This window comes from Pinus tabuliformis, chromosome 4_2, assembly GCF_031772625.1.
Source record: "Pinus tabuliformis cultivar Carrire ecotype Pingquan chromosome 4_2, CPIR1, whole genome shotgun sequence".
Lineage (NCBI taxonomy): Eukaryota > Viridiplantae > Streptophyta > Pinopsida > Pinales > Pinaceae > Pinus > Pinus tabuliformis.
The window spans coordinates 322185591-322210067 of record NC_142304.1 but is presented as its reverse complement, the minus strand read 5'-3'; the positions used below and the strand labels follow the sequence as shown (position 1 = coordinate 322210067).

The 24477-nt window shown below is 37.3% G+C and overlaps 1 protein-coding gene across 1 annotated transcript in view; it reads left to right on the top strand.

Annotated features, from left to right (window-relative positions):
* LOC149169253 (uncharacterized) overlaps positions 1–24477 on the top strand; it is a 198447-nt gene that overhangs the window by 124398 nt on the left and 49572 nt on the right. Inside the window, exon 4 of the mRNA XM_089428617.1 lies at positions 16940–17075. Coding sequence (XP_089284743.1) covers positions 16940–17075 — 136 coding nt within the window. The remainder of the gene's footprint in view (positions 1–16939; positions 17076–24477) is intronic.

Here is a 24477-nt window from a genome sequence, read left to right as displayed (position 1 = left end):
AGCCAGTCTGTTCTTTTGATTGTTCGTTTCGCTTCTTGGCCTTCTGGTTTCCTTGCCTCTGTCCGTTCAAATTCCTCTGCTATGCATCATCAACACTGGGTAACGCCTCGCAGGGAGGTGGCCACCTGTTTCCTAACGAACTGGGTGTCAGATTCCTTGAATCATTTTTGAATGGCCGTTAATTTCGTTTGCTTCAAGATCGCTCGCGAAACATGAATCGTTTGCCAACTCATCATCCATGTCGGACTTCAAATCCCCTGTAATCTTGCTTTTTGACTTGTCAAATCCGGTCATTTATTGGGATGTGCCTCAGCCGTTGATCTGGGCCCCCCAGATCTGACGGTCGTCATTCGTATTGGGCGGGCAAGTCGCATGACGTTTACCCGTCCAATGCAGGCGGTTTTCTCTCTCATCCATCAGACGCGTGTCGTTTGAAGTGTGGCATCGGGCTGTACTCAGTCAAAATTGCTTACTGCCTCGAGGCCTTCCGATATCCCGCCGGTTTGTGGAATCCCGCACTACGGAACCGAACGCAGTACTTTTCCGCATTTCATAGCATTTTCGGGTTCGGGCGCTTCGAGGCTTTTCTTCACTGAGGGGGACGCCCTGCGATACGCGATTAGTGCTAATCGCATATTAGAAACCACCCCCGTTTCTTGATTTGGCCTTCGGTTTTGCCAGTTTGAGCCAGCGCGCGTTACTATGGGCCAACGGTTTGTGTGCTCGACTGAGGGTCCTCGTTGCTCGGCTCTGGCCACAACTGCAATTGCTACGAGGATTCCTTCTGATAGCTTTGATTTTTCTAAGACTTGAATCTTTTGGCATAATTTGAAACAGTCATGAAAACTTAGAGAGTGTTTAGGATCCAATTCGGATCATGTATGTTTATGGGAAAGGGCATTTAGCTGAATGGGAGTGATAAGTTGAAATTAAAACCGGGTTGGGATTGCAGGAAACCTTTTAGTCATCAAATTTCAACAGAATTTATTCGTTTAATTGATTTTAATTAACTCAAAATTAATTATTTTGAGTTAATCTCCTAAAAAATTTGACTTTGACTTAACCACCAAGGACCAAGAGTCCAAAATTTATTGATTTTCTCAATATTTTCTTGGTCGGGGACCTCCAAAAATTAATTTATTTAAAACCCATGAATTTCACCATTAGAGAATTTAATTATACGTAGGACACAAAATTAATTAAATTTCTGGCTTGGATTTAATTTAATTTTGCCAGAAAATTTAATTAATTGATTGATGAGCGGATTAATAATATTTCCAATTTTCTAATACTTAGCCATGATGTCTAATTATGAGGGACCATGCACTAAATATTTTTTACATGAAGATTTTATAATTTAATACATGAAGGGGGAATGCCCATTCGTCATAGACCCTCAACATTTACCCATTTCTACGACACAAAATATGATCTAGTAGATGAAGTAATCTGTAATAAAATAATCTAGCCAATTAGCTAGGATTTTTCCCGAATTACTTTTACAAAGACTTTATAAAAAAAACACTAAGACATATTTAATATCTTGACGACAAAATCCACCCTAGCTTTGGGGTGAGGTTGGAGGGAAAAACTCTGCCGATCATTTGTGTCTAGAGACACAGATGAATCAGTGAGACAAAAAACCTCCTAAGGTAGAAATCATCATCAAAATACTATGCTTACCTAGGTTGTTACATACATGATGGTCTTACTAAGATCATTTACATTATAAATATGCAGAATGGGTTTACATCTTTAACAAAACTGTTGGCTAATGATGAAATCTGAAAGGCGCGAACACTCTAACATGATAGATCCCTTTTGGAAAAAAGGGGTGTACTGCTATGGGGTCGTTGACATAGAGTGGTCAACAAATTCAACCATCTCCATAACTATCTCCCAAATATCTCCATGAATATCTCCACAAATCTCTCAGTTGATTCTTTGTGATCTCTATCGCTAACTTCTCTCATTGTCCTCTCTTTGGTCAACTTTCCTTCAGTGTTTTAAAAACCGTTTTCAAAAACCGGTTACTGGTCAAATCGGCCGGTTAGCAAGCTGGCCGGTCCGAACCGGCCAAAAAACCCGGTTTGGAAGGCCGTTTCTCCAATTTTTGGCCCTAACCGGTGAAAACCGGCCGGTTTAGGACGGAACCGGCCGGTTTGTATCAAACCGGCCGGTTCCGTCCTAAACCGGCCGGTTTTAGGCATGCCCACCATAACTTGCAAAAAGCGGATTTCTAACTGTGGTTTTTGGGTTTTGGGGGGGAACTAAGGGTGTTTTCCCTCCAAAAACACCCTCTCCAAGCTATAAGAGGCCCCTCTCACTCTCATTTGTCTCACACAACTGATTTGGAGTGTTTGTGAGCTTGGAGAGTGTTGAGTTTTTGCTGAAGTAGTCATCTTGGAGTTGGAGTTGGAGCTATTTTGGAGATAGTGTGTAGCTATCAGTGGAGTTGCCATCTTCAAGAGGAGGCTAAGGAAGCTAGTTTGCATTTTCAGGTAAGGATTTGCACTTGAAAATTCCTTATTTGACTGTTGTCCATGAATTAATTTTTTTATGTGTTATAAACTTCTCATTTCTATGATCTACCATCCAGGGAGTCATCATGCCTCCAAAAGCCAGAGATACTGCATGCGCTCATTGTGATATGATTGATGGCAAAATGATCTGCAAATATTGCCAAAAATCCATTCAAGGAGGGGGTATTAACAGGTTCAAGCAACACTTGGCTAGGATAGGAGGCCATGTAAAGCCATGTGGAGCACCAAATGAAATAATAGGGCATATTAGGGCAGAATACCTTCAGAAGTTTGAGACTCAAGTCACTAAACCAATAGAGAAGTTTGTGACTGCAAAGTTTGGGAGTCGAGACTTAACCAACTGAGTTTGATCATGATGACTGAGACTCGTGAGAAGTTTCAATTTCAAGTGATAATGTTGATCACGATTATAGTATTTACTATTATCATATATGTAGAGTCTAGACTGAAGTCTTGTAGTAGGCCACTGGCCCCATAGTTTGTAGGCTTTGTTTTTGCACTCTAGAGGCCATTTAGAGCCTCATTGCTTATGTATTTTGTCGATGATATGTATTGCACTCGGTGCCATTTTGATATATTCACCTTTACATGGTATATAAATGAGCAATCTTTGCATATTTTGTCTCTATTGGCTTGGAATCATGGTTTTAAATCTTAAAAATAGTTTTTTTCATTAAAAAATAATTATTTAATGTATTTTTCTAAAACCGGTTCGTTTAGACCAAATCAGTCCCAGTTAGACCGGTTCCGGTTGGTAAACCGGTTCATTAGGTGGACCGGTCCGGTCACCGGTTCCGGTTTTAAAAACATTGCTTTCCTTACATAGTCTACTTTCATTAATATATTATAATGATTTTATTATATCATAAGTATGAATTATTCCTTCATACTCCCCCTTAATGATAAGTTATGATTCAATATGAATGTCTTGAGTTGTCTACATCTTTAGTCTTCTGCATTTTGCATCATCTTCAATCTTATTCATCTTCATTTGTATCTTCAATTGTCGTTATCTTTTTGTATCAATATGTACTGCATTTTTCTATGATAATTATGAATCTTGAGTCAATTATTGGATTGCATTGCATCAATTTTCATATCAAGGATTTCTTTGGCTTACCCTTGACCTTCCCGTGGGTTTTCTATGGGTAACCGTTCAACCATTACATCATACTCGGGTTTTCCTGGCTCACCCTTAATCTCAAAGTGGTTTTGGATTACCACGAAGCATTCATTACATCAGGTGGTTTCCATTGACCACAAATCTACATTTGTCATTACAAAGTTTTTTTTGGTTTACCACGAAGTTACGAACCATTACAAAAATACTCATGACTCATTTGACTCAAGAAATGACTCAATAAACTAAAAACTCTTTCCTTAATGACAACTAATCGTTGGAGGACTAACTAACCCATGAACATTTTATGGGAGATATTGTTCTAATTTGAAGACTTGACCTTGTAAAATATTTTCAACATAGAAGTAATTTTCTGCCATCCAAGCACATCTATCCAAGTACATTGTACCTATATATGAGGCTTTGAGATTTAAGACCACAAACATTGCAAGGAAATAGATTCCAACATTTAGCTTGGACATGTCCTTTTATGCCACAATGGTTGCAAAGTTGTTCTTGCTTCTGTATTTGATTTGTTGTAGATGGCTCACTTGTTGTCAATGTTTCTCCTTTCACAAATTTGTTAGGTGCATTGCTCATTTGACCTTCGTAACCTAGGCCTTCATTTTTTGTCCTTACATTGTATTTGTATGGGATTTTGAATAACTTGACCTCTTTTACCTAAACCCTTTCCATCATAACCCAATTTATTCAAAAGTTTGGCACGAATTCCTTTTGTTTGCTTCCCAAAATAACTTAGTTTATCATCTTCATTTTTAGAAGTATCACTAGGATCATTATTCAAAGCCTGAAAACAAGAGAGAGACATATGTACATCAACATTATTATCATCAATCAGATGGAAAGCATCAGTAGAACTATCAATCTTTTGAATGAGGTCATTAGCATCACAAACTGCATCACACTTTGGTTATGTTGATTTAACTGTTTCACTTCACTTTCAAGTGCTAACACATTTTCTTTGGCCACTAGTTATTGCTGCAATGATTCTATCAATTTTTCCTTTTGATCTTGAATTTTGAAAAGATCATTTACCCATTGATTCAGTGATGTTAATCTTTCCTCTAATGTGTTGATGCTTTGTCTAGTGAAATAAACAAATTCATGATAGAGTTCATTATCTTGTGATCTAAGTTCTGCAACTTTACCCATCATGGAATTATTTTGCTTCTCTAGTCTATCTATTTCTTGCAAAACATCTTCAAGATCTTGTAGTACAGTTTCATGATTAGCAATTTGTAGCCTTTTTCCTCCTTTTCCCACTTTTAAAATTGCTAATGATTCATGCTTAATCACTAAATAATAAACACAAGTTGTCAGGTACAACCAATAATGCACCCATCTTTCAAATACAACAATGATAAAGGTGATGGGTAACATCGATTATGCACCTTGAATTTTGATGTTCATTATATTGACGTGGATATAACGCTTCATCCTTAACTTCAACTTTGACTTTCACCTTCAAGTTTGATTTTGACTCAATTACATTATTGACTCATTACTCTTAAAATTATTTCACTTTACTTTGACCCTTTACAACTTAATTCAACTCAAAAAACATGCATTTAAAATTTAAATCATGGCATCCATTAGTTTGACGAACAAAAATATCATTACTTGACACCCTTTTCATGACCACTAAATATAAAACTTTATCTTCACAAACACACCATTCATACACCCAAACAATTCCTATTAAGGTAAGGCAATAGGACTATTGTTAAAATTGGCAACTAGGGCCAAATTCCACTTTGGACAATTCCTTTGGGGAAGATAATTATGGCATTGAATTCCTCTTTTTGAGAGGACCAAATTCGATCTAAAGATCATCAAATTTGGTTAAGGAGAAGCATGATTTTGAATTTATGTTTCTCTCATGTAAAATTATCAAGGTCGGCCTCACCTATATGTCGGCTCAATAAGCCCAATAGTCATATCTCTTGACCCCAATGAATTGTATATATTAAGGTGTCTTCTCCCTCATTTTACAACAAGAAAAGGGCCTCATTATGTCTGAAACAACCGAGCTTTTAGAGAAGGATGAAGGACTACTTGTTTTGGGTTTCTCTTTCATATCAAGGCATAGATTATCTGATGGACAGTCGCAGGAATTAAGGGAATTTTGGGCTATGTGTAGGGGTCTATTTACTAGTACAGGACCACATTCAAATATAGTATATGAGGCCGAGTTTATATGTAGTCCTTGGGATGAAATTCTTCCCATTTGTGTCACCATACCTCAGATCAACTACTTCAGGAAAGGCTGCAGTTCTGCACTTGTCTAGATCAGGGAGCTAGATAGCTTATCTTGGATCCAGATCAGCCCTAAGGACTAGCGAAGGGCAGTTCCTTATAAGCCAATGTTAGCCACAGTGGAATGGAGGTGTTTTAGGTTGGTGGAGTGAGACAACAGCAAATAATATGCAGCCCTAACCAGACCGTGAGTATCTTCTGTTGACAATGTGCTGGAGTTGTAGCTATTGAGCCACTTTCATGTCTAAGGTTGGACTTTCAATTTAGCAAGTCATTTTGACTTTGATCTATTGTACTCTCTCTCTGTGCTGAACATTTGATATTAATAATAAGAAGATTTGATCAAGGGTTTTCCCCATCTTGGGGTTTTTCCCTGGCTTGTGCCATATTATTGTGTCCTCTTGCCTTGGAAATTTATTGCATATGTTCTTTCTTCAGTTTCTGTCAATATGATAATGATTCATGTGATTGCCATCGGATTAATAAATGGGCTAATTTGGAATATTGAAGCAACTGTCCTAAGCAAAGAACATGTAACCTAAAATTTAACATGGTATCACAGCTAAGGTGAGGACAAGCCCAAGCAAGAGGGAAAGCAATCACTAAGAAATGCTGACAAGTCTCCATTGTCTCCTTCCTCAAAGATCTGACAGCATGAAGTATTAAATTATGTAGGTTTCTAATTTCTGGGTTATATGGATTTCCTGGAATTTCTGTTTATTGCAGAAGAGCGAGATTTGAAAGTTGAAGGAACAACTAATCCGGCCCTCATTAGGGAATCTCTTTTCAGAAGCTGTAAGGGTTGCAGTTCTGTGAATTTCCTTGTTCTGAAAAATCCAGGGTTTAGGGCACTTTTTTGAAGCTCAATAAGATAAGTGAAGAGCTGGAAGGTTAAGGATTGTGATGCACAAAGTATATGAAGCTGTTTGGCCCTATTTAAGAGGTTTTCTCTACATTTACATTCAATTTTTTGGTCCTGTATATCATCACTTGTTAAAATTTTGAGATGCGTACCAACAGTTAAAATATTTACTTTCAAGTAGCGCTTCTGATCCATAGATCTTTGCGTGAGCATTAAGAAGTCCTCTCTCATATATATGCACTTGTCTGCAGCCCTATGTGACATTAACCTGTTACAATAATGAAAAAGACTATTTAGGTTCTATTGGAGTTTCAGAGCTACTTCACATTACAACTGTCATTAAGGTCTGCAGAAGTCTTGCCACAGTTTTGGGAATCTTGAATCTCTGACTACAGTGGCACTCTTTTGCATCATTTATCCAGATGACAAAGATCAGTGTTGTGATATTTTAGTGAATCTGTGAAAAGCCTGGCATCTTCTGCAGCAATAGTATCATCAATCAACAAGGCCTTTTGTCATTGCCTCAAGAACATTGTGCTGACAAGAACTTTGGAACCTCGACATCAAACCATCCTGCAGCTAGAGAAGGCTATCTCTGTGGCAGCTCTCCAATCTGTTGAAGATATGATTCAACCCTTAAATTGGGCAGACATACATACATGGTCTGTGGTGACATGGCAGACATACATAGATGATATACATGACAGACATATATACTTGATCTTCTGTGATGATACTTATCCAATGTTCTTAAATCCCCTAATACTCATTCGAAATTTTGACTGATCTGTGGCTAAAGCAAGTATTTGGAACTTACTTCTTGAGGCTAATTCAAGAATGTAAGTTTGATCGGTGATGCCCTAACAAGATGCTCAAACCAAGACATATCTGTGGACGATCTTTTGAAGCATAATTCTGAGAATTTTGAGATACCGTGAGGAACCTTGATTTAACAAGGCATGCTTCAAGGAACATCAATCCCTGCAGTTCAGAAGGGTTTTATATCCCAAATTCACAGGTTCTGTAAATCTTCAGAAAATAATGGCAAGAAACAAATGCTTAAGCTTTATGGTTGGATGGAGCAATTGTTGTTTGGCTTGAATAGTTTAATGGTTTAAGGATACCTGTTTGGTATCTGTGGTTTCGCTCCTGTGTGAAGTCAACCTTGTACATTAGTTAACTGATCTGGCATCTATACAAGCCTCTGACTGAATAAAGGTAAGAGGTCTTCAAGGTCAAGGATCTATTTTCAACAGTTTAGGCAGAAGTATCAGTTTTTAAAAGTTAAATGCTCATCACTTTCATCTAAGTAAAACAAGCATCTAAGGAGGTCATCCTCAAGTATATCTAGTCACAACAACACTTCAGCTCACATAAGGTATGCCTTCTGCATGAGGAAGGAATGGCATCATATTTACAAGCAGACCTATATCTGCATCATCATACACACATACATACTGTCATCATTAGAAAAAGGTAATTGGTATGTGTTTGGCATCCTTGCAAGTCATTGAGATTCTGATCTAAGTTGGATCAAGTCATGATCTTGGACATTTACCTCTCTGTTAACTTCTAGCCCCTCTTCAAAATCCTCATCATACAAATGAAGTCTAGAAAAGAAGAGGCACAGTTCTCCTATTATTCTAGGCATCTCTAAATAAAAAGGAGTCGAGTCTCCTGTGTGTAAAGGAGACCTTGGACGTTAGTAAAAGCTTATCGCCTTGCTTTTCAGTTTTTGGACAGTAGCTCGAAAAGATTAATACATCTGTTCATTCTACTGAGATAAATGATGATAATTTACATTTTTGTTTGAGATCCATGACTTGCACAATTGACATAAACAAGTTCAATATTAGTTGAGCCATCTTATGGAAACCTTTATTTTTACAGTAGCTTCAGGCATCAAGAACTGGAAGCTTCTGAAAGCATCCGATTCTAGTTTTGAAAAGAAAAATTTAAAACTCTTGTACAGTCATAGGAATCTTCAGTAGCAGAGAAGAAACTCTATTGAAGAGAGGTCTCTAGGATAAGGTATTAAATCTGATTTGCAGGGAACGTTGGAGAAGGGTCCGTTTCCGGTCGGAAACGAGGAAACTCGTACTGTACAGCCTGGAAACTCGTTTCCGGCCGTACTGGCCTGTTTCTCGAGGAGGAAACGTGGCCAGTACTGCCGGAAACGCGTTTCCAGGCCGTACGGTGGAGTTTCCTCTTTTAACTTGACTTTTTCTTGAATTTTTTTAATTGTTTCGCTTCTAATTTTTAAGTGGGTGACTAAAATATCTTCTGGATGCTTCTAGATGCCTCTCAAGTTATAAAAAAGAGGATTTTTTGAGTGGGGCAGCCTAATGTTCAAGCCTATGGCCCTAGTGTTGATATGCAATTCATCCTTTTACTCAAATTTTTAACATTACCATGAAATGACTCAGGATGTTTGAGAGTGGTTTTGCCCTCATTGGATTTCATATGGAGAAAGTAGAATTTTAGATCTCACTCAAAATCCAGCAGACTTATCTGTTTTTCAGGATTTCAGGATTGACGGGGTTGCAATGTTTCCATGGATTTTGTCATCTACTAGGGTATGGAACTTGTATTTAATCAAGAGAACCAAGCCCTCTATGCAGGGGAGACTCCCAATAATCAAGAGCATGTAGGGTACTAGGGTATGGAACTTGTATTTAATCAAGAGCACTAAGGTCGTTCGACTATGTAGGAGGAGACTCCCAATCAAGCACGAGACAAGAAATTAGAAATTTCTTGTGGCTGATTTTGGATATTGCTATTTTCATTATGTGATCATTCATGAGTAAATGTGATGTAAATTTAGAGACTTTTAGTTTATGCATTGACAATTGACAATTTAATCATAATGTGATAAATTAATGTATCATATATGCTTTATGATTGCACATATTTCTTAAATGTCCTATATATATATATATATATATATATTGCGTTTCCCCGTTTCCAAAATTTGGGGGGTCACGTTTCGTACCCGTGCCCGTTTCGGAAACTCATATCCGTTTCCCCGTTTCGTGCAACTTAGTATTAAATCTTTCAAGGAGGAATGGTCTACCTAAAATGGAAACCTGAAGCTACCAGTCAAGGACAGAACCATGCCTAGTAAATATTCTTGGTTTCTTCATCATATATGGCATCAGTGTTGCTATGTGTGGCTCTATCCTATGTATGGCTTCTCAGCTTATACAACTCAACATCTTCTATGGTCTCCTTTTTGTCTTGCATTATGTATAAATATCATTACAGTTCAATAGCCATGATGATATGATGTAACGAATAATGATCTTGTTCACAATCAAAGTTGTGAACAAGACAAATGTGAATTTTGATAGCTTATCTTTTGAAAGGTTATTTACTATAAAGAAGCTACAGGGATCTGCCAGTAAAAGAATTTGCAACACCTTTTGGCTTTGATAAAAGGTGCAACTCACCTGAAGCTTTTATTCTTGAAGAACAGCTAGAAGAAGAAGTGCATGGCACTTTGGATCAAGTTCTCTGTATCAGTCCTTATTAGCATGAAAAACAGAGGTACTCGGAAGAAAGTGCATATCAGATTCTATGCCTCGACAAGCACGACAAGCAGAAGACCCTGAGTTTGATATCCTAGTTGCAATCTCATGAAGAATGATTCTATAGGTATGAATACCCGAATGAGAAAGACTCCTCCTTATCATGGATTGAGTAATTTGATGCATTGGTAGTTGTCATCTAGCAATGAAGGATCATACAATTGTGTTGAGATAATCTCATGGGAAGATTTCTTCTTCTTGGTTGAAGAAGGACCATAATCCACCTACAGCAAGACTTCAGAGGGAGGTATAAAATCCCTGATAACTTTGCTTGTCCAATTTTTGATGAAAGCAAGTCATGACAGCTGAGTTTAATGACTCTGATGAACTGCATATAAGTTGCATAATTATGATTGGATAATTCTAGCACATGGACCAAAGGATTAATAGCAGGTTGCAAATGACTTGATGGTTATGAGCAAGCTTACTTTCCCAATATTCAGAGGGAGATATGATGTTTATTGATAATGCCTGTCCATCAGATAATGATTCTCTCATTTATCATTATAAGATCAAGATTATCTTTCTTCAGAAAGAGGCTGGGAGTCGTGGATAGACCCTACTATGAGGTTCCCTACTATACATTGAGCTTTGGAAGACCTGGGGTACTTATTGAGATATGAGTGACCATAGGGTGAGTGGTTCACATTCCCCTATAGGTGCGCAGTGTACGGGGTGAGTGGTTCCCCTTCCCCTGTAACAGATAACATGTGTGTAGGGTGAGTGGTTGACCTTCCCCTACTATTGATGACACGTGTGTAGGGTTAGTGGTTCACCTTCCCCTACTGTTGATGGCATATGCATAGGATAAGTGGTTCACCTTCTCCTATGGCATATGAACAGGATGAGTGGTTCACCTTCTCCTATGGCATATGAACGTGATGAGTGGTTCACCTTCTCTTGTCGATACCCCAGTGAGAGATGCTTATAGGCATCTGTTGACATGTCAGTGGGACGTGGTTCATCCTTGCCCCACATGTAGGATGCTCATTCCCTATGATTGGTGGTTGACATGTCGGTGCGATGTGGTTCATCCTTTTCCCACGTGTAGGTTCCTTCCTACTATTATTGATTTGATTACGAACCACAAAACGTCTCAGCCCCAAAAATAGTCAAAGTCTCGTTCAAACAGAAGCTATCAATCCCAATTCAATGCTCATTGTTGGTCAAACAGAAGATTCGAGAGCTAGTCAACGCAGAACAAAACTTCTTCTTTCCTCCTTCGCACGTGTGGATGAGTCTTTTTGTTTCAAATCGAATTAATGTGTGATGATGGGATGCCAAGGTAGGGTCAACGAACTTGTATTTATACGTGTTTGGAGGAGGCAGTGTTACTTGGGAGCGGGAGCGAAAGCGGGTGCGGAAGCGACATTTTCAAAAGCTCTCGGTTTGGGAGCGAATCCCTGAGCGTTTTTTTATATATATATATATATATATATATATATATATATATATATATATATATTTGTTATATTTTTATATTTTGATACATATATGTCCACAAAAACATGTAGAATTATGAATTAGATATAAAAAAGATAAAAAAAACATAGATTGAACCATATAACAACAATCATCTAGAAGTTATAATCTTCATCAATCACGTCCACAAGTTAGTAACATAATAACATACAACATATTGAGTCTCGTGATTCATCAATCTTAAAGTTTCAAGCTTTCAAAATTCAATATATAACATTTATCATCATTGATCACCAAAGTTGTACTTGTAAGCTAAGTGTAACCATTACAACAAATAATATCTAACATGAAATGAAATGTTATAAAATGAAATGAAACAACTTTCAACTTTCATGAAGCATCATATTCATAATTCATTACTAATAAGTTATAAATGCCAACTTCAAACTTAAATTGTCATATATTGTTTAAAAAAATATCATAATAAATATGAAAGAGTCAATAGTTATAAAAACTACTAGAAACTAGAAAAGACAAGTAAATCTATTATCTATTGCTTATGCTTGGGCCTCTTGCCACCACGAGAAATGTCTAATTTTTTAGTCTTGTTGGAAAATTAGGATCTTTGTCATTAATATCTCCCTCTAAGCAGTAATATCCAGAGGTATCTTTGTTATTACCCTTGTATCTGTATAGGGATCTTTGTCATTAATATCACCCTCTAAGCATTAACATAAGATAGAAAAAGCATAGCATGTCAAGTCAAGATTTTGTTTGAGTGATGTGTACATTTTTAGGAGGGTCATGATAGAGGAGTTCGACAACCAATGTCACTAACATCAAGGTACATAGAGGGATTGGTGCTCTTGATTAAATATGAGTTCCATACCCTAACACATGACAAAATTCAATGGAAACATTGCAATCCTGAAATTCTGAAAAACTGATAAGTCTACTGGATTTTGAATGAAATCTAAAATTCTACTTTTTCCATATGAAATCCAATGAGGTCGGAACCACTCTCAAACATCCTGAGTCATTTCATGGTAATGTTAAAAATTTAAGTAAAAGGATGAATCGCATATCAATACTAGGGCCATAGGCTTGATCATTAAGTTTCCCCACTCAAAACTTATTTGTTTCTTTGAAAAAAATTGCATTTGGAACATTACTGCAATTTTTTTTTTGCAAAAAAGGCTAAACGCTCCCGAAAAGGCAGTGAGCGTTTTTTTAAGGGAGCGCGCTCCTGAGTTGCTCCCGCTCGAAGCGCTTATTGGGAGCGGGATCAAGGGGGGACGCTCCCCCGCAACACTAGGAGGAGGGTTTTGACCTTAGGGTCAAGCCCATTCAAAAAGTGGGGCCGACTTGACCAAGAGAGGCCGATTTGGTCAACATATAAAATATGAATTTTCTACTTCACTTTGCCAATGAAAACACTGATCAAAGCTACCAAATTTTCAACAATGGTTTGCTAGGTTTAGTTGTCTGCTGTAGTTTTACATACATAAAATCAACAAGATAACCCTTGATTAACTCTTCCACCTCACCATTTGACCCCATTTAAGGCACTAGTCTTACTTGGGTTGGTTGAGGTCTTGAGTGGAAATTATCCCCTTTTCCGTTAAGGAGGAAGTTGGGCTCAAAGAGTGGGGTTTTGGGCCAAGGTGATAGTGGGCCTTTATCTTATGTGTGACCATCTTAGTAGGTTGCATGGATCTTTGCAACCTTGCTAATCTGATTGGTAATGGTACCTAGGGTAAACTAGGTACTTTGGGGCTCAAGGCTTATAAAAGGATTTAGTCATTAAGAGCTCAACATGTCACTTGTAGTAATTGCTCTTGGATGGGGAGGATAACACTTCTCTCAATTGCCTCAATTGCCTAGGCTACATGCAATTGACATTTATACCAAATGTTATATTCCAAATCCCTTATCATAGCATGATAAATGAGTTCACACAATGTACACCAAATGTGAATGGGGAACACAAGTCCCAAAGTAATAATATAATATGAGAAGTCTTTCAAATAACCTTAATACATGCATATATCCAAATCTTATGTTCTTGTCTACATAATGACTAGCACAACCACATTAATAAATGTGGTTGATATATGCCGTATGCGTCACCTTATTTGAATGTTATACCTTAAATGTGTGTATATTAACTTTGAAAATGTATTACTAAATTATATATTTTTTTAATTAGTTGTCCAAAAGTTTTAAAAATTAAAACATCATAAAACCCTTGATTAATTGGTTTTTTTGCAAAAACTAGTCCTACCATTCCACTCTACAGATACATGAATTTTGTACTAAGGATTTCAATAAGTTAAAGGCGCTGTGTAGATTGGACAAATCTTTTGAGTGTTTTGTTATATTTATTGTAAATAATTGAGATTTTTTAAAAATAATTACTATTTTAATAGAAATAAAAATGTAAATAAATATAAATTTTTATTTTATAAGTAAAATTATAAATAATTAAAAATGGGAAAATAAAAAGATGAAAAAACCCTAAGAACTGAAATGAGAAAAAACTAAATAAAAATATGCTTTAACTTCTATTTTTAAATATCAAACATACATTAAAACAAAAGTATCATTTTCATATTGAAACATTTGTGTTTAATTATAAAGAATTCATTCCCATAGCAAATGTTGTTAAGCTTCACTTTTCCATGTAATGTTTTGCAACCTTCAAAAGCGAAGAGTCTGTTATAAATATTTGTAAAATTAAACTTGAGGAAAGAAACAAAAATCAACCCAATGAAGCACTCGAATCGCTCGATTCAAAACTCAACGAATCAAACCAATGAAGCACTTAACAGGTAGTGAAATAAATGATTTTAAAATTAAATATGTTATTCTTTGATTTGAAACTGAAAACCCGTTCAAATACTTTTCATATCATCCGTTGGATGATGTATTAGATGAAGAATATTCTCTTGAAATCAAATCTTGTCCACTCATTTATTTAAAAATCAAAATTCATCAAGCCAATTCCAATATAGACCACGCCTACGACATAGTTATATTGACCTCTATATATATGTTCTCACCCATTGCACCTGTAGACCTCCTATTAGGTTGACTCTTATTACATTTCTTCCCCATTACATATACATTCCAACCCATATATGCTCCCATAGGGTCATAACAGGTGAAGGGGAAAAAGGTAGTGATGGTTGTGAGGAAACGACCCTAGCGCATGATGTGACTTCATATGTAAAATATCCTAACAATTTCCAAGGGCTCAAATCAAGGAAAGCCCAACTTGCCAGCCTTCTGTCATCTGCCTAACATATAAGGTTGATTTTGGATTTTGGATTTTGGATTTTCTTGGTCTAGATGATGATGAGGTTGATGAATTTGAGAGCCAAATATAGCTCATATTGTATTTTGGCATATATAGCATAATTTATAACATTAATTTTGGATTTTGCATAGTGTTATCATTTTTTGCATAGAGTTATCATTTATATGAGTTAATATATACATGAGTTTTCTATGAAATTCTTGTTTATGTCTATCATTCTATTTTTTTCGAACATTTGATTCTAGTTTTCTAATAATTTGTGATTTCATTCTAATTATTTAAATTATTTGTAATTTTTAAATAACCCATTTTCCTATTTCCTAAAACCTTGTGGGGTCATGTTTCCATGCTGTACCTGCTCCTAAATTTCGTGCAACTTATAAATTCTCTCTTCCACAACTGTGTGTGTGTATGTTGTACATGCTACAAACTTTTAAAGGTAATGCAACGTGTGGGGATTAAATGGAAGTTTATATTCAAGTTCTTTTGTTGGAATTGTTAGCAATCTACTCTCATTGGTAGAATGAATAAAACCACACAAAGACCATGGAAACTGAAAGTTGTGTGTTCGATAGATAAAGTTTTTGCTAGACATTCTTTGAAAAACTGTGTATTTAGAATTACTCTAATACTTTTTGTTTTTGGCTTGGTACTTTCTGAGATCTGTTAATGTTAAGTGCAAAAAGATGAAATGATTAAGTATTCTACTCATATCTTCCTTGAAGCAAAATTTTTCTAGAATGTTTTTATTCAATAATCAATGAACACCCTATTACATATCCATTCATCTTCATTACATGTATATACCACACCCCATTAATGCTGCCCATAGGGTTATAACACATGAAGGGGGAAGATGTAGTGACGCTTATGAGAAAAAAACCCTACCACATGAAAGGACTTCTTCTGAAAAGGAGCCCAGCGATGTTCAAAGGCTCAAATTAAGGTAAACCCAACTTGCTAGCCATCCTGTCTTTGCCTAACATATAGGGTTCATTTCGGGATTTTGGATTAGCTCATATCATATTTTGGCATATATAGCCTAATTTATAACACTGATTCCAGATTATGCATAATGTAATCATTTACAGGAGTTAATATGTACATGAGTTTTCTATAAATTTCTTGCTTATGCCTATCATTCTAATTTTTGTTCAATCATTTGATTCTAGTTTTTCTAATAATTTGTGATTTCATTCAAATTATTTATGTTTTTTGAAATTTTTAAATAACCCATTTTTCTGTTTCCTATAACTTTGGGGGATTATGTTTCCATCTGCACCTGTTTCCAAATTTTGTGCAACTTAGATTTTCTCTTTCACAGCTGTGTTTGTATGTTGTACATGCTACAAGCTTTTAAGTGTAATGCAACATGTGGGGATTAAATGGAAGTTTAATAAGTTTATATTCAAGGTTTTTGTTGGAACTGTTATTAATCAATGCTTATTGGTAGAGTGAATAAAGCCTCACAAAGGCCATGGAAACTGAGAGTTGTGGTTTGATAGATAAGTGTTTTGTTAGATATTCTTTGAAAAATTGTGTATTTACAGTTAGTTTAATACTTTTCGGCTTGGCTTGGTACTTTATGAAATCTGTTCATGTTAAGTGCAAAAGAATAAGATGATTAAGCATTATACTTGTACCTTTGTTTACAAAGAGTTTGTTAGAATGTTTCTATTCAATATTCAATGTATACCTGTATTAAGAAGGTCTTAATAGTCTATATTTATGCCTCTCAATTGACTAGAGACAAGATTCTTATACGGTTTTAGGATGACAATGACCTAATCCTATACTTGGCAATGGCAGGAATCAAATACTTTTGCGTTTTAAGATTCGTAATGCTCTTCAATGTGGCTTATCATGGTTGATTGGACAGGATGCACTAGATTTTGCATCTGAGAGTGATGTCCACTTGCTTCGTGCTGTTTTGCACCTTTTGCAGGTATGTTACTATATCTTACTCCTGTGGGTTTATATGTTGACAAAATTTTGTTTCACAAATTTGATTTTTATGGTAACAGTGAGCTAACAAAATTTATTGGAAATTCTGGAGTCTTCAACGTGAAATTAGCTTTGAACACAAACCATGGATAGCCTTCAATTTAAGAGTGTTAGCCTTAGATACCAGTAGCACCTAGTATAACACGCCTTCTGTGTTGGCTAGGATACAAAGGCAAGTATTTCATGTGCACGCGTATAAATATTGAGGTTTTTCTTTTAATGTGAAATGTCCATTACTTGTCTTCTTCCTTTATATGTGCATGGATTATATATATGCATAATCACAATAAGAAATATCTGTTTTTGAAACACACTAACCACATTAGTTTAATCATATAGAAATCACACCGTTAGGGAAAATGTTTACTGAGTCTCTCTAGAAATCACACATAACTATGCAAAATGTTTTCTGAGTCTCTCTAGAAATCACACATAACTGTGCAAAATGTTTTCTGAAGATTTCTATTCTCTGTTGTTTGCATGATTACATTTTAGATATTTTTTCCAAGGGAAAAGCATAATATTTTATCTCTAGGACAAAAATCAAGATATTACTTTCAAGTTTCTGCATATAAGTTCTGGACACACCTGAACAAAACCATAAGGTTCAAAAAACTAATTACTCTTAATATCCCTGGGCCCATTGACTGAAAAAGTCCGATATTACATATTCATCATCTGCAATATGAAATTACATAATCATAATATGAGATACGGCACATGTGGCTAGAAAGGGTCAAGAAGGGTGCTCAGTTTGGACGCCATCTTTGATCTCCAATAGCTCCAGCATTCCTAACTGCACAGACTGCAGGTCTGTCAGTGTTTATGTTAATGATATATGTGCTTAAATGAAACAAAGGCCAGATGATCTCTCTGGAGTGAACCTGATCTATCAGCTTTTGAAAACCCAAATTTTGGAAGAGCACAGAGCCACACATCTAATTAGTAATAATTTTTGAATCTTCTGTAACCTGCAACCTGTTTATTTTGCAGTGCACTGCCAACCTGAGAAGAAGGTCCGGAGCATGTAGTTCGGCCCAGTTGTTGGTTTGGTGGCCTAATCCCCTCGAGAAAAGAAAATACTGATCCACAACTTTCTGGTTACCTTGAGATGCCCCATCAAAAGTCCGCCAGGCAAATGTTTAATCAAAATCCAAGGAGCCAATCTGCCTAGCAAGTTTTTGCTTGCGGATTCCTTTATACTCTCAAAAACGTATTGAATTCTGTGAAGATTTGTGTAGGTGTGAAAGTGTCATTTTCAAATATGATTTCGTTGCTGGATCTCCATATCACTCAGCTCACTAAAATGTTAAGACTTCTAAAGTCTCTGATTGATGGATCCTCCCTCCATTTTTTAAAAGCCATCAAGAGGGTGGTTCCACTCCACTGTCCAGCACTGCCAAGAAGGGTTTTGACTGCTGACCAGACTTCTAATGTGAAATCACAGCTAACTAAAAGGTGATAGATACTAACCTCAGATTGCCAACACAGTATACAGTGTACACATGCCCATTTCTTGCCATGATCTTCTCTGCAGAGTGTCCTAGGTTAAGACTTTTTTCAATAGAGCTATCCAAAAGAAGGGTCCTGTTTGTATCTATGATTTATTCCTTTAGTTTCCAAATCAATGTTGCACGAAGCGGGAGCGAAGCGGAAGCGCGGAGTGCGGAAGCGTCATTTTCCAAAAATCTAGGAAGCGAAGCGTCCGCGGAAGCGTCTGCTATATATATATATATTTTTATATTTTTTTGCATTTATACTCAAAACAAACATCCCAAATACCAAATTAATTGTAGAAGACATGAAAACATGCATATTTTTGCATAAATCAAGATAGATATGGCATCCATGATTCCATTGTAGTTACTTACTAGTACAACAATCATCTATATTCTAGCTATTACAAACATACATCAAATTTTTAAGCATATTATAAAACATAAAACATTTAAGCATATTATAAAACATAAAACATAGAGCATATTATGATTTATCTAGCAAGTGAGCAACTGTCAACATTTGTCATGTCCAAAATTCAAATAATAATGTTTACAAAATATGTCACTTGGTCACCGCCAAGCCAAAAAGGTTCAAAATTCAAATTCACAAGTCTACAAGTCTAATGAGTAATCTATGACAAAAAGAGGTAGATTGTGAATATATCTACTAATCTCTCCTCCTTCCACCACGAATAGAACGTGATGGCAGGCCTCCACGTGGTGGCAATGAAGAAGATGGTCCCTGTGTAAGTCGTGGCACTGGAACTGATGAAGAAGAACCCCCTGCTGTTGGTGTTGAACCATGGAACCTAGGAACCAAGGGACCAGATGGGGGTGGGGGTGGTGGCATATCAACACGGTCATCATCATCCTAGAATCGCTCAAAAAATTCATGCAAAAAAAAAAAAAACACTAGTTAACAAAAAAATTAAAAACATGAATTAGAGAAATGCTTTATAAGGGAAAATTGGAAAATTCATACCACAATGGACATACCTGGATAAGAGCATCCTCTAATTGCTCTAGTCGCAACACTCCATCCTCCAAATTGGGCTCCTCTGGATTCTTGTCCCAAGTCAACAAGTCTTTATTAGACTTTGCATCTTCACAGTAATGGGACAACAATCGCAAGTTGTAATGAACATAAACCAAGCTCTCTGCCCGGTCTAAATTCAACTTGTTCCTTTTAACACTGTGGATGAAAGAATAAGAGCTCCAACACCTCTCTGCAGAAGAAGTGTTTACCACCTGTGATAGCACCCGCAATGCCAAACTCTGTAGAAGTGGAGTAGCCCCTCCATGCATGTTCCACCACTCAAGAGCAGAAAAATGCTCTCGATCTTGAATTGCATGCATGCTCCCAAATGGACCAGTGTTGAGCGTATAGTTGCTCACCTATCTCCGTACCAATGCAGCCTCCTCATTATCAGGGATTAATCTACTCAATGCAGCCATATATTTTTCGTGAACCTCTCTATCTTGGTGTGGTTTTTTCCTGCTTCCCCCCCCCAGGTGCTGGTGTTGAAAGCCATGATGGATGATAGTATTTAGGTGTCAAAACATATGCTAATGCATGCAATGGAATATTTAGCATTTCCCATCGGTTTTGCACCTCTACACGAATATAATTGTACAAGGTGGTATCTCTAGGCTCAACAATGTCTTTAATCTGCCCCAACATGCTATCCATTTGCTCATACACCTCCCCAATTACTGGTCGATCTGAATCTGCAAACTTGATCATGTAATAAATTGGTTTGGTGAATTGCAAAACATATTTAACCTGTGACCAAAAGTAACTGTCAAGAACAGTGTCCTTGACTACATTAGCACCATCTGTGTCAGTGTTAATTTCATCCCATGTTTCAGCACACACCAGATTAGTTAAAGCTTGTCTCACCCTCACTAGCCGCCTAAAGGTGAGGTAATAACTAGCAAATCTTGTCTTTGCAATTTTAAGCAATTGCAACTTGGAGTAAGTGCCATAGAAGTAGTTTACCCTTGTATGCCCTGTGATGAATTTAATGAGCTGCTTCCCTTTCCTGTAAACCTCAGCAATCCACCCACAATCTTTGTGTTTCACAATATCATGCATCAAAAGGTTCAATGTGTGAACCAGGCACCCAGACCAAAAGATGTGTGGATGAGTACGCTCAATAATTTTTCCTGCTGCCTTACAATTTGCTGCATTATCTGTGATCACTTGAACCACATTATTCGGACCAACATCTTTGATTGATTTCAATAGGAGATCTGCAATGTTTTGTGCAGTTGCACTGATGGAGGAGGAGTCATGACATGCAATAAATACTGCACCACTAGAAGAAACACCAAGAACATTTATCAAATGTTGGTTTCTAATATTTGTCCACCCATCTGATACAATGGATACCCCAGAATCCACCCACTCATGTGTAAAACGTGTCAAAGCTCTTTGAACCTTAGCTTTTTCTCTTTCTAATAACACTGTTCTAGCTTTCTCATAGTTGGGGGCCTTGTATCCTTTTGGGGCTTCATTGATGGCCTTTACCATGTCATGCCAATAGGGAGAGCGAAGCACATTGAATGGTACACCGCAAGCACAAAGAAAACGGACTATCTTTCCATCCACATCATCCCTCCCAGAAACATTAAGGAAATCCCCTATTGTTTTTCTACCTCCAGAGGTTGCAGAAGTACCATGAGGAGATGGGCAACTACCAAATTTAGAGGTTGCACTTGATTCAGAATGAGTTTTTTGTTTCTTGTTTTTTCGTTGTGCAGCCATCTCTATTTGGATGTATTTTCTTCTTTCTTCAGTTGAAATGTTTGGGCAAATTTGTACCCCCACAGAACCCTTTTTTTCATCACTGTCCAGCACCCCACAAAGATGCCTCCTCAGACGGGTATATGAACCCGTATATGGTTTTCCTCCATGACAACCATGAGGGCACACAAATTTGTAAGATCCACCACCCTTTCCCCCATCAAGTTTGGTCACATAGTTCCACAAGGGATTTGATGTACCTTTCCCATCTTGTGCTTCAGTGTCCCCTTCAAGTTCATCCCCTTCCTCTTCAAACCCTTCCTCCTCATCATACATTGGGTCACTACTATTAGGACCAAGTTCATCCCCTTCCTCTTCCCCTCTATTCCTCACCCTTGCCATCATTAAAACCAAGAGTGGAATGATACATAGAAGCCAAAAGAACACCATCTTGGAATATGGATATAGGTGGTGGACAACCTGTAAATAAAGGAGCAAGTAGAAACAATGGGAAAGAGTAGGAGAGGGAGGAGAAAAATACAATTTTTTTTTCAAAAAAACAAGGGAGTTTGGGGTTTGAACTTACCTCTTTAGCTCTTGTAGATGAAGTCCTCCAAGCTCTTGCTCCAAGCTCCTCCTCCTTCTCCTAGCTCCTCCTTCTTCACTCCTCCAAGCTCTCCTCTCTTCTCCTCTCCTTTCCTCTCTTCTCTTCTCCTCTCCTCTCTTCTCTTCTCCAACTCTCATAAACTCAAAGTGAGAAAATGAGAAGAGAATGGGGGCTTTATTCTTTTCTAAACTCACCCTAAACTCACCCTAAACTCACCCTAACCCACCCCCTCATGCTAAGTTAAGTTAACTTTTAAAAGAAATTAAAAAAAATTTAAGTTAATTTTTGCTGCCCGCGGGTTGCGTCCGGGTTGCGTGCGGGTTGCGTGCGCTTCCGGGCGGGTTGCGTGGCGCAACCGGATGCCCGAATCGCCCTCCGAAGCGCGGATCCGGGGCAACGCCACCTAAAAACCAGGAATCGTTTTTAAAAAACGGAATCGCGCAACCTAAAATTTGGAATCGCGCTTCGCCTGGAGATTCCAGAACGATTCCGTACGGGTCGCGATTCCGGCTTAGGATCCGGGGGGGGGGGGGGGGGCCATTCCTGCAACACTGTTCCAAATGCTTGTCCACCACCACTCTGGGGTTGCTTGCAAATAAACTGCAAATAAAGATGAATATCCTAACTTAACAGACTATGAACTATCCATAGGATATTTTGACCCTACTAATTCACCTCCTTCTAATCCAAGATTTATATTTCCAATGGATACCTATATGGCCCCCATTCATTAGCTAATTTCCCTCCGAGATCAAGATCTTCTTCAGTCTTCCATTCTTCCTTCCAAAAGGTTCTCTGGTCAGGAGCAGTGACAACTTCAGAATGAACAAATTTTTGATTATTAAGTATGCGCACTAATTCTTTAGACAGTTTAAGTTTTCATTGCAACCGATGCATGGATCCAAGCCCAGTCATAATTTGCTTCTTTCTCTTACCTTCCATTCTAAACAAAATCTCAAGATGGGAAAGGATAATACCAATACTTCCTGGTTATTGGAATAATTCCACTGAGACAGAGTTTCTAATCCTTTCCTCAATGGACAATGGATCCATATACTTCTGCTTATCGCCTACATCTTAACATACCCTAAGCATTGAACCCTAAAGGTTCAAGTGGGAGAGGTTTTTGCCCTGGCTGATCGCCTATATTCTGTGTCTTTTGTCTCTTTGTTGTTTATGCATTGATAGCTGTTTGATGAAGAAGAACACTATAATAATCTAACTAAGAGAAGATCATAATCTAATGAAGTAAAAAGCATTCACAGGCATTTATCATAAGAAGAGAAATCACCTAATATTGATGCCTTAGATTTCTCAACATGGTATCAGAGCTAAGGTGACAAAGTCAAGGAAGGGCATCTTATCAAGGGACACTCAAGGATCAAATCTCAAGAAAGACATCAAAGAAAATCTAAGAAGATCATCAGCAAAGTCAAGACCTACAAGGAAGTGACAAAACCCTAGATCGAAGAAACAGTCTACATCAAAAGGAAGTCTTGGGAACCCCCAGTCATCATCAAAAAACCACAAAGACCCTCATCAAGTTGAAGAGATCTACAAATCAAGGTAGCTTGAAGTTTATTCATTCAAGGGAAGCAAAGGACGTTGTCATCATCTTTAAAAGATTCTAAAGCAATCTCCCTCTCGTTAAAGCAAGGACCTGCTTATCCTTAAAGAAGATCATCCGAGGAGCATCAAAACATCATCAAAAGTCATCATCGTCAAGGAAATCGTATCAAAATCTAAGGTGATCTCTCTCTCCGTGGAGTCAAGGATCATTCTTGAAGAGATCTATCTTCTTCAAGGAGAAGCTCTCTATTATCTATATCATCATCAAATTCAAGGAGGCAACAAGTGGAAGAAGCATCTTCACAAGTAAGTATATTTATGTCTGAATTTGTCAAAATGTCTTTTTGCAAGGAAAGCAACCAATTGGTTGGGGCTTCAAACTTTCTTGCATGGAAGAAAATGACAAATCTGAATCTCATTGAGAATGAGGTTATGGAATATGTGAAGGGCTCAATTACCAAACCTCCAAAGGAAGATGCTCAAGCACTTGCAAGGTTTATAAAAGGGGAAGTGAGAGCTCAAAGGATTCTCATAGAATGCATTAAGGATCCCCTCATTCCATATGTATCAAAATTTGAAACATCAAAATAAATATATGACAAACTAGTAGAGTTGTATTTCGTAAGCAGCATAGGAGAAGTCATCTCATTAAGGCAAGAACTCTACAAGCTAAATATGTCAAAAGGAGTAGCCTCATACTTTACGAGGATATCTGAAATCAGGGATCAATTTCAAGATCTGGGAGAAGTCATGCCTGATAGAGAAATGACTACATTAGTACTAAATGCACTATCGGAGGAGTGGGGTAACTTTACTTCAAGTATTTATGGGAAGAAAGAAGCTACTCCATTCCAGGATCTATGGTCACTATGCAAGATTGAAGAATCCAGGCTAAAGGCAAAATTTGATGTAGGATCAAGTG